This window comes from Pseudophryne corroboree, chromosome 2 (assembly GCF_028390025.1).
Source record: "Pseudophryne corroboree isolate aPseCor3 chromosome 2, aPseCor3.hap2, whole genome shotgun sequence".
Lineage (NCBI taxonomy): Eukaryota > Metazoa > Chordata > Amphibia > Anura > Myobatrachidae > Pseudophryne > Pseudophryne corroboree.
In genome coordinates this window covers 606,741,423-606,753,678 of record NC_086445.1, presented here as the reverse complement: position 1 = coordinate 606,753,678, position 12,256 = coordinate 606,741,423, and the positions used below count along the sequence as shown (strand labels likewise).

The following is a 12,256-nucleotide window of genomic DNA, read 5'->3' as shown; positions in this document are numbered from 1 at the left end:
GCAATAAGTGATATCTGCATCCCTTCCTCTTCTCTTACCCTGTTGTTGATTTCAAGAGTAACTTGGACATACCCTAAATAAGGGTACTTTTCAACACTCAGACCCCATATCACTAGTCCGCTTAAGGGCTGGATGGTTACATCAGGAATGTTCTCATGGTACCAATTTTCAAAGATGATAGAAACTTGGGATCCACTATCCACCAAGATCTTGCAGTGGCGTCCATTTATATTTGCATTCAAAAGGGGAGCAGGTCCCAGCAATCCTTCTGGTAGACTTCCACTCCTCCAGGAATTCCCCATAGCACAGTGACTAACTTCTAGGGGGCCTGTGAGGGGCCCACAGACCGCCCCCGTCCGTTTCCCGACCCCGAACTTTCCGTATTCTGGTTACCACCTGAAGCATTGTCAGTATTTCGATTCCAATTTCTATTTAAGTTGCATTCAAAAGCCCGATGTCCAGGTCTCCCACATCTAAAACATCCTCTATTAAAGTTGTTACTCCCTCTACCTAATCCTCTTACGGGGCTACTGTCGGATATTTGTGGAGAAGTATTCACAGCCTGTGTTGCAATGAATTTGTCAATTTTCTTACTTTGTTCGTCCATCAACTTTAATATCTTCTCTTCAAATGCATTACTTTCCACTACCGGTTGTATTACCTTGACCTTCTTTACCGTTTTCTCTCTCATTTCTATTAATACCTCTTCTTGTTTGACTTCTTTTAATAGTTCATTAAAGGTAGGAAAGGGTTCTTTAACTCCTGAACATCTTAATTTCTGAGCTACTGGGTCGGTGGTCAAAGCACCCCGCAGTAACTGTTTCATCCGACTTCTGTCCACATCATCCCTTACTATACCTCCTTTATCCACTATCTTATATAGGAGCTTGTCTAACCTGATCAAGAATGCACTCAGCTTTTCCGTGGGTTCCTGAAACGTGTGGTGTAACCTAGAGGTGAGATCTCCCACGTCTTCAAGGGTGCCATATGCATAATCTAACGCCTCAAAGAATGTATCTAAAGTAGCATTAGGATTACTACGTCTAGCAGCTTGTATTATTCCCATAGCCGGCCCTCTCAAACTTTCTACTACCCTCTGTCTCTTGATTTTATCTGGGCACTGCCATTCTTCTACTTGCTGTACCGCCGCTTCTTTCCAGGCCTCATATGTCTCCTCTCCTGTTGGTACAGGTAAAATCCCAGAAAAAATCCGTAACCGCCTATAACTCCCTTCATAATGCCACCTTTCTAACTGAGTGACCACTCTATCCATTATGATCTCAAACTGTCCACCTGTGGCATTTGCACCAGTATCCTGAGCGTCACCCCCTTCACCACCAATATTCCTCTCACCTCTATTAGGGTTGTCTAGAGAAGGCACTGATATATGTGCACTAGTAGCTTCTTCTTCATCCCCACATATGTTAGGCCACATCACATTCCACCTCCTACCCGTCTCTTCATTTGCTGCCACTATCAATGGTATTACATCAGTCTCCAACTCATTTTCTGTTTCTATCAGTACTGCTATTACTCTTCCCAATCCTCCCATCCATTTATCTACAACCCTTGGCCTAATTATTCCATATAACCTGGCTAACCTTTCCACTATCTCTTCATCAGAGAATTCCGAAAAATTCCCTCCCACACTTAAACATTTCTTGGGATCTTTTTTTCTCCTTTGACACCAAGCACTAATATCTTCCCCAGTAAACTTTTCCATTGTTTTATCCTGAATATATTCGTCTCGGCTAAGTGCCTCCAAATGTAACCCTCCCTTACTTCCAAGGAATATAAATTACCTAATAACTAATTGTGCCTCCACCCAGACCAATTGTTTATTAAGGCTTGCCTGGGTAAGCCTCCCTCAATCCCTGTGTTTAAGTACACTCCCCTATCCAACCCCACACCACTAATATTTTACCTGTTCTCTCTTCCAGGATTCATGGATCGGACTCCAACTCACAAACACAAATGGTAAGTATAATATTAAGTTTAATATCTTAAAACGACATATTGCTATTATGCATTAATAACTTTTGCTGGTTAATAAAGGAACATCATATTAATACTACATCTCCCCCAAATACCTATACATGAATTGCTCGCATGCAATACAAAAAATTACCTTTTTTTAGTGACACCCTTAGGTGTTAGAGTGACCCGGGTACTCTTAGTGTGAAAGTGCACTTTAGAGACCAAAAAACTAGTAACCAACAGTATTTATACATAACATCTTATATCATACTTTAGTTTTAACATTCATATTTCCTTCTCCCTTTGATAAACTATATATATAGTCCTGTAGTTGCTTTGTGTACTTCCTGTCTTGTATAATACTGCATATATCCCCTTTTCTGATATAATAAAATATCTCTCTTTCTCTGGGGTAAATTTGTAAGTCTTTTCCTCAATAAAAGGTAACTTGCAGCTGCACTGTTCTGTAACAAATGTCTCAAGGGTGATGTATCCAAAGTTGTGTAACAATGTTTCTCTAAGGAAACTGTAGTCTATTATGATACAAACGAATAAATCCCCTCTAGATCTACTTGTTTAGACTAAAATTACAGTCTTTGAGCAAAGTTCCGTTCGAATGATATTAAGTGGAATGTATCCAAAATCTCTATTCACTTAAGCCCTTTGGCTCTGCAGAGTGTTTTACTTTAGTAGATAGTCTCCTTTCTTTTTACACTTTCTAATTGTTCCACCGAGCCAGTAAATTATTTAACAGTAGATTATTTAAATAGGTGTCACGAGAAATGGAGTTAATTCCATGCTGTTAATGGGCTCTCCTCTTATCAATTGCCCTTATGTTATAATAGCACGTTAATGTCTGTACCTCAAATACAATCGACCTCTCAAACAAATTCACGCTTTCCCTATGTAGCTGTTGAATATTTACTGTCTGTGCCGTATAAATCCACTGTCTCTCGGCATATGCTGAATCGATGCAAAGTGCAATTTGAAGCAAGTTACTTTAAATGTACAATACTATCACAGTTCAATATATCCACACGGCTTCCTATATAGTTGAGCAGTGATCCTGAATACTTTTTATGCTCCCTCCGCTGTAGTATATTAACAAGACAGGTTAGAATTATTAGTCCCTGTATTGTTAGCTTGTTACCGTCCTCCGTCTATTATTCCATCTTAAGCATAGCTAACTATCCTCCACGGTTTGTAGAACTTATTATTGTAGAAATGACAATTTACCCATTTAACGGTGCTGCTGTAAAGCAATACCCCTGGCTCCTCTCCCGTGGGGGTGGGTTTTACACCTGTTGTGTGAGCACCGACTCTGGAACCCTGCCTTTGATAATAATGTCTTAAGTGACACTGTTATTATGTATCACTATAATTATGGCTACAGTATACTGATATCTTTCTTATACTGAATGGCCACTGCTACTGCATCCTCATTAACTGCTGCCCACTTTGGATTGTCTTAATCCTAGTCTATGCTGGGCTAAGTGTCCAACAGCCTCTCCTTGCTTGTGGTACTAATTGTAGTGTAAATGGCTGGTTATACACTTACTTCTGTCCTGCAGCAGCGCTGGGGTGAAGTGTTCTTGTCAGCGACAAGCACCGCCTCTATACAGCTTATTGGAGACTTGCCTTAGGTTCCTGCCTCTGATGGGGAGTCTTAAGGAGAGTGTTACTGATGTCTTTACTGCTGCGGCACTCACTCCTCCTCCGCTGCTGCCACCACAGGCACTCGTGTCTCCGCTGCTCTCCCCTGCTGCCTTCACTTTTCGACCGCCCACCTGGATGTCACAGCCGTTCTGATGACAGCGGCGCCTCAGCAACACCGCACTCTCTCCGTCTCCACCTACATCCGGACACCGAGCGCAGGTACACCGGCTTAGCGGTCACTTCTGCCTCTGCTGCCCGCTCTCAGCGCCTCCGCTCCGTCAGTCAAGCTCCGTCTGGCACCGCTCCCCCTAGTCTCAACCGCCGCTGTATGTTTACAGCAAGTTTACGGCTCTTAGCGGCGGTGAGCATCAGGGTGCGGGCGCTGACAGAGGGATCTGCAGGTCTGACAGCCGCCGGTAAGGAGCTGTATTTATACTGCTCCAGACTCACGGCTCGTGCCCCCTCTTCCCGCCTAAGCCACGAGCTGTCCCCCCTGGTCAGTGGCACTGAAGCGCTCGTGGGGTGCTCGTGACATTCTAGAGCTTTCTGTCAAGGCTGTCAATGCCTGACAGAATGCTCATTGACAGCTGTTTCTAAACCCACTTTGGCTCGGTTTTCCCTATGTTACACCACTGCAATCCAACTGTTTAATACCCACACTCCCATCACTTTGTTATATATATGTTTAATAAATAATTAGAAATATTTATCACTTCTTAATTCATCTATATACACATTTATAAGTATATATCAAATGCCACCACATTCCTTTATTTAATATATATAAATGATTCATTAATACACACATAACTATATATATATATATACATTAGGCATATAATATTCCACTTTAGAGTTATATCAATCATATTACACTAATAACCCCCTATATCAGGGTCCAGATGTGGATTTTTTCCTTGATTTATTACAGATGGTACTTACACTCAATTATTTTATGTTTAATGGGAAATTTTATTTGCAGACATCTGGTTGTGCGATGGGGTCCCCTGTGGCCCCATCGTACGCTAATTCTTATATGTTTTTGGCTGAACAAGAGATTTTCTTTGACAATCCTCAGTTTTCAGAGTCTATTATATTTTTTTCTAGGTATATAGACGACCTATTTATTATTTGGAATAATACCAAGGAGTCTTTCATTGAGAGCATTGAGGCACATAATTCTTCTGGACACCCTGTACAATTTATGTATAACATTAGCCCTGACAGTGTGTGTTACTTAGATGTTCTTGTCCGTTTAATTCAAGGACATATAGTGACTGAATTGTATCAAAAGCCGACGGATAGGAATACGATTCTTCACTCAGACAGTTGTCATCCTAAACCACTGAAATTCGGCATGCCGTACTCTCAGTTCCTTAGGGCAGTACGAATCTGCAGTGACTCTGACACTGCCAGTGCCCAGATCGATCGGATGATTGACAAATTTATTCAAAGGGGCTATGAGTACAAATCTCTCCAACAGGCAAAATCCAAGGCTATGTGTTGTACTAGGGAAACACTTTTATCTTCTAGACATCCTCTGACAAAAAATAAGAAGTTACCTTGGATTAATCATTTTAATACCATGAGTAACAACATTTCACACACTGCAAAGAAATTATGGCCCATTGTCAGTACTGACGCCAGCCTACAACTACAGGATACCTCCATTATGTCGTCATACACTAGAGGTAGGAACATCAGGGACTTGGTGGTCAAGACTGATATTACTGGCCTTGATAATGCTCAAAGTGAACAAAACACTTTTTTGACACTTCAAAAAGGGTGCTTTAGGTGCCTTAATAGCACTACCTGCAGAGCCCTTACTACTGGTAAATTTTTTTGCAATCCATTCAGTGGTAGGAAATATTACATCCAGCATAGGGTCACATGCACCACTAAATTTATTATATATATGATTACATGTCCATGTGGCTATAACTATGTTGGCAAAACCGACCGCACATTACGTGAGAGGATTGCCAATCATAGATTGGCCATTAGGAATGCTGTTGCAACTGGCCATAGTGACCAACCAGTTGCTCGTCACTTTTTTCAGGCTAAACACAGTGTTGCCTGTTTAAAATACATGATCATTGATCATGAACCATCGAGAATCCGTGGAGGCGATAGATCCCGTAGATTATTGCAAAAAGAATCCAGGTGGATTCATGAATTACAAACTCTTGTGCCTCGTGGTCTCAATGAATCCCTGGGTTTACATTGTTTCTTATAGGTTTCCTATAGGTGTCTTACAAATGCAACACCAGTCTGCCATTTATGCCTGAGCTCCCACTATGTTTTGTTCTCGCATGTAATTCTCATTATCCTCCCTTGTAGCTTATTAGGAATTGCTCGGTAGCAGCTGCTATGTTTCCATTAGCTCCAGTATGTTTTTAATTGTATATGTATCATGGCACTATATTTATTATGTTCACGGATCGGTGTTTCACCGATCACATTTCAAACTGTGAAGTCTTTTGCTTACAGTTGCCCCGGTTACGCGGCGAGCGGTGATGACGTCATCTGTGGGCGTCGGCACTCGCGTCCCGCGCCGGAGCTGTTTGACACGCTGTGGTGAGCCTATATAAGGTATGTTTTATATTGTATTTGTTGTCCTGATGAAGAAGTAATACACTTCGAAACGTTGCTATACCCTGCTTGTTGCTTGTCATCATTTCTGAGTGCCGCCCGTCTTTCTGCTATATATATATATATATATATATAAACTGCTCAAACAAATAAAGGGAACACTTAAACAACACAATGTAACTCCAAGTCAATCACACTTCTGTGAAATCAAACTGTCCACTTAGGAAGCAACCCTGATTGACAATCAATTTCACATGCTGTTGTGCAAATGGAATAGATAACTGGTGGAAATTATAGGCAATTAGCAAGACACCCCCAATAAAGGAGTTGTTCTGCAGGTGGTGACCACAGACCACTTCTCCTATGTTTTCTGGCTGATGTTTTGGTCACTTTTGAAAGCTGGCGGTGCTTTCACTCTAGTGGTAGCATGAGATGGAGTCTACAACCCACACAAGTGGCTCAGGTAGTGCAGCTCATCCAGGATGGCACATCAATGCGAGCTGTGGCAAGAAGGTTTGCTGTGTCTGTCAGCGTAGTGTCCAGAGCATGGAGGCGCTACCAGGAGACAGGCCAGTACATCAGGAGATGTGGAAGAAGCCGTAGGAGGGCAACAACCCAAAAGCAGGACCGCTACCTCCGCCTTTGTGCAAGGAGGAACAGGAGGAGCACTGCCACAACCCTGCAAAATGACCTCCAGCAAGCCACAAATGTGCATGTGTCTACTTAAATGATCAGAAACAGACTCCATGAGGGTGGTATGAGGGCCCGACGTCCACAGGTGGGGGTTGTGCTTACAGCCCAACACCGTGCAGGACGTTTGGCATTTGCCAGAGAACACCAAGATTGGAAAATTTGCCACTGGCGCCCTGTGCTCTTCACAGATGAAAGCAGGTTTTCACTGAGCACATGTGACAGACATGACAGAGTCTGGAGACGCCAATGAGAACGTTCTGCTGCCTGCAACATCCTCCAGCATGACCGGTTTGGCAGTGGGTCAGTAATGGTGTGGGCTGGCATTTCTTTGGGGGGCCACACAGCCCTCCATGTGCTCGCCAGAGGTAGCCTGACTGCCATTAGGTACTGAGATGAGATCCTCAGACCCCTTGTGAGACCATATGCTGGTGCGGTTGGCCCTGGGTTCCTCCTAATGCAAGACAATGCTAGACCTCATGTGGTTGGAGTGTGTCAGCAGTTCCTGCAAGATGAAGGCATTGATGCTATGGACTGGTCCGCCTGTTCCCCAGACCTGAATCCAATTGAGCACATCTGGGACATCATGTCTCGCTCCATCCACCAACGCCACGTTGCACCACAGACTGTCCAGGAGTTGGCGGATGCTTTAGTCCAGGTCTGGGAGGAGATCCCTCAGGAGACCATCCGCCACCTCATCAGGAGCATGCCCAGGCATTGTAGGGAGGTCATACAGGCACGTGGAGGTCACACACACTACTGAGCCTCATTTTGACTTGTTTTAAGGACATTACATCAAAGTTGGATCAGCCTGTAGTGTATTTTTCCACTGTTATTTTGAGTGTGACTCCAAATCCAGACCTCCATGGGTTAATACATTTGATTTCCATTGATAATTTTTGTGTGATTTTGTTGTCAGCACATTCAACTATGTAAAGAACAAAGTATTTAATGAGAATATTTCATTAATTCATATTGTGTCATTTACTATTTATTATTTTACATTTCTCCTTACTTATTAATTTTCATCACCTTAGTAAATATTCTGTTGTTACTTTGTACTTATTCTTGAAATATGTTGACGGCTTTCTATATCTATCTATCTTCTACTAATTGCTCATCCTTCCAATAGTAAACTATAAAGTGTGTGTTTTTAAGCAGGATAAACAACACATGGAACTAATCATGCAGTGCGTTTCATCTTAGACACTTTTCATTTACCCATGTCTTTCTTACATGTTTTGCTTGTAGTATATCACACTTGAAACCCAAGGTCATGCATCTCTCTTTAGTGTTCTGTAATGTCCCTATTAGGTGTCAACTCTTCTAGACACTGTTATTATGCCCAGTGTCAACTAGTGATGAGCGGGTTCGGTTCCTCGGAATCCGAACCCCCCCGAACTTCAGCCTTTTTACACGGATCCGAGGCAGACTCGGATCTTCCCGCCTTGCTCGGTTAACCCGAGCGCGCCCGAACGTCATCATCCCGCTGTCGGATTCTCACGAGGCTCGGATTCTATCGCGAGACTTGGATTCTATATAAGGAGCCGCGCGTCGCCGCCATTTTCACACGTGCATTGAGATTGATAGGGAGAGGACGTGGCTGGCGTCCTCTCCGTTTAGAGTAGACTAGAGAGTAGTAGAGACACTTGATTTACTAATTTTGGGGAGCATATTAGGAGTACTACTTGCTGATAGTGTGACCAGTGACCACCAGTTTAATTAATCCGTTCTCTGCCTGAAAAAAAACGATACACAGTGTGACACAGTCACATACCATATCTGTGCTCAGCCTCAGTGTGCTGCATCATCTATGTAATACTGTATATCTGACTGTGCTGAGTGCTCACTGCTCACGCAGCTTAATTGTGGGGGAGACTGGGGAGCAGTTATAGCAGGAGTACATATTTTAACAGTGCACACTTTTGCTGCCAGAGTGCCACTGCCAGTGTGACTGACCAGTGACCACTGACCACCAGTATATTGTGATTGTCTGCCTGAAAAAGTTAAACACTCGTCGTGTGGTGTTTTTATTCTATAAACGCATTCTGCTGACAGTGTCCAGCAGGTCCGTCATTATATAATATATACCTGTCCGGCTGCAGTAGTGATATATATATATTTTTTATATCATTATCATCCAGTCTATATTAGCACTGCAGCAGACGCAGTACGGTAGTCCACGGCTGTAGCTACCTCTGTGTCGGCAGTTGCTCGTCCATCCATAATTGTATACCACCTACCCGTGGTTGTTGTTTTTTTCTATCTTCTTGATACTAGTAGCTTACTTTAGGAGTCTGCAGTGCTGAGCTGACAGTGTCCAGCAGGTCCGTCATTATATAATATATACCTGTCCGGCTGCAGTAGTGATATATATATATATTTTTTATATCATTATCATCCAGTCTATATTAGCAGCAGACGCAGTACGGTAGTCCACAGCTGTAGCTACCTCTGTGTCGGCAGTCGCTCGTCCATCCATAATTGTATACCACCTACCCGTGGTGTTTTTTTTTTCTATCTTCTTGATACTAGTAGCTTACTTTAGGAGTCTGCAGTGCTGAGCTGACAGTGTCCAGCAGGTCTGTCATTATATAATATATACCTGTCCGGCTGCAGTAGTGATATATATATATTTTATATCTCATTATCATCCAGTCTATATTAGCAGCAGACGCAGTACGGTAGTCCACGGCTGTAGCTACCTCTGTGTCGGCAGTCGCTCGTCCATCCATAATTGTATACCACCTACCCGTGGTGTTTTTTTTTTTCTTCTATCTTCTTGATACTAGTAGCTTACTTTAGGAGTCTGCAGTGCTGAGCTGACAGTGTCCAGCAGGTCCGTCATTATATAATATATACCTGTCCGGCTGCAGTAGTGATATATATATATTTTATATCTCATTATCATCCAGTCTATATTAGCAGCAGACGCAGTACGGTAGTCCACGGCTGTAGCTACCTCTGTGTCGGCAGTCGCTCGTCCATCCATAATTGTATACCACCTACCCGTGGTGTTTTTTTTTTTCTATCTTCTTGATACTAGTAGCTTACTTTAGGAGTCTGCAGTGCTGAGCTGACAGTGTCCAGCAGGTCCGTCATTATATAATATATACCTGTCCGGCTGCAGTAGTGATATATATATATATATTTTATATCTCATTATCATCCAGTCTATAATAGCAGCAGACGCAGTATGGTAGTCCACAGCTGTAGCTACCTCTGTGTCGGCAGTCGCTCGTCCATCCATAATTGTATACCACCTACCTGTGGTGTTTTTTTTCTTTCTATCTTCTTGATACTACTAGTAGCTTACTTTAGGAGTCTGCAGTGCTGAGCTGACAGTGTCCAGCAGGTCCGTCATTATATAATATATACCTGTCCGGCTGCAGTAGTGATATATATATATTTTATATCTCATTATCATCCAGTCTATATTAGCAGCAGACGCAGTACGGTAGTCCACGGCTGTAGGTACCTCTGTGTCGGCAGTCGCTCGTCCATCCATAATTGTATACCACCTACCCGTGGTGTTTTTTTTTTTTCTATCTTCTTGATACTAGTAGCTTACTTTAGGAGTCTGCAGTGCTGAGCTGACAGTGTCCAGCAGGTCCGTCATTATATAATATATACCTGTCCGGCTGCAGTAGTGATATATATATATATATTTTATATCATTATCATCCAGTCTATATTAGCAGCAGACGCAGTACGGTAGTCCACGGCTGTAGCTACCTCTGTGTCGGCAGTCGCTCGTCCATCCATAAGTATACTAGTATCCATCCATCTCCATTGTTTACCTGAGGTGCCTTTTAGTTGTGCCTATTAAAATATGGAGAACAAAAATGTTGAGGTTCCAAAAATAGGGAAAGATCAAGATCGACTTCCACCTCGTGCTGAAGCTGCTGCCACTAGTCATGGCCGAGACGATGAAATGCCAGCAACGTCGTCTGCCAAGGCCGATGCCCAATGTCATAGTACAGAGCATGTAAAATCCAAAACACCAAATATCAGTAAAAAAAGGACTCAAAAATCTAAAATAAAATTGTCAGAGGAGAAGCGTAAACTTGCCAATATGCCATTTACCACACGGAGTGGCAAGGAACGGCTGAGGCCCTGGCCTATGTTCATGGCTAGTGGTTCAGCTTCACATGAGGATGGAAGCACTCAGCCTCTCGCTAGAAAAATGAAAAGACTCAAGCTGGCAAAAGCACAGCAAAGAACTGTGCGTTCTTCGAAATCACAAATCCACAAGGAGAGTCCAATTGTGTCGTTTGCGATGCCTGACCTTCCCAACACTGGACGTGAAGAGCATGCACCTTCCACCATTTGCACGCCCCCTGCAAGTGCTGGAAGGAGCACCCGCAGTCCAGTTCCTGATAGTCAGATTGAAGATGTCAGTGTTGAAGTACACCAGGATGAGGAGGATATGGGTGTTGCTGGCGCTGGGGAGGAAATTGACCAGGAGGATTCTGATGGTGAGGTGGTTTGTTTAAGTCAGGCACCCGGGGAGACACCTGTTGTCCGTGGGAGGAATAGGGCCATTGACATGCCTGGTGAAAATACAAAAAAAATCAGCTCTTCGGTGTGGAAGTATTTCAACAGAAATGCGGACAACATTTGTCAAGCCGTGTGTTGCCTTTGTCAAGCTGTAATAAGTAGGGGTAAGGACGTTAACCACCTCGGAACATCCTCCCTTATACGTCACCTGCAGCGCATTCATCATAAGTCAGTGACAAGTTCAAAAACTTTGGGCGACAGCGGAAGCAGTCCACTGACCAGTAAATCCCTTCCTCTTGTAACCAAGCTCACGCAAACCACCCCACCAACTCCCTCAGTGTCAATTTCCTCCTTCCCCAGGAATGCCAATAGTCCTGCAGGCCATGTCACTTGCAATTCTGACGAGTCCTCTCCTGCCTGGGATTCCTCCGATGCATCCTTGCGTGTAACGCCTACTGCTGCTGGCGCTGCTGTTGTTGCTGCTGGGAGTCGATGGTCATCCCAGAGGGGAAGTCGTACTCGTAAGACCACTTTTACTACTTCCACCAAGCAATTGACTGTCCAACAGTCCTTTGCGAGGAAGATGAAATATCACAGCAGTCATCCTGCTGCAAAGCGGATAACTGAGGCCTTGGCATCCTGGGCGGTGAGAAACGTGGTTCCGGTATCCATCATTACTGCAGAGCAAACTAGAGACTTGTTGGAGGTACTGTGTCCCCGGTACCAAATACCATCTAGGTTCCATTTCTCTAGGCAGGCGATACCGAAAATGTACACAGACCTCGGAAAAAGACTCACCAGTGTCCTAAAAAATGCAGTTGTACCCAATGTCCACTTAACC

General features: G+C 43.5%; 1 protein-coding gene across 1 annotated transcript; it reads right to left on the bottom strand.

Annotated features, from left to right (window-relative positions):
• Positions 1-319: 319 nt before the first annotated feature.
• On the bottom strand, positions 320-1,723 carry LOC135003621 (paraneoplastic antigen Ma1 homolog). The gene has a single exon (XM_063951750.1). The coding sequence runs from the start codon at positions 1,721-1,723 to the stop codon at positions 320-322; it is 1,404 nt and encodes a 467-aa protein (XP_063807820.1).
• Between the last annotated feature and the right edge of the window lie 10,533 nt (positions 1,724-12,256).

Coding starts and splice junctions, on each gene's coding strand:
- LOC135003621 (XM_063951750.1), bottom strand. CDS start 1,723: ATGGAAAAGTTTACTGGGGAAGATATTAGTGCTTGGTGTCAAAGGAGA.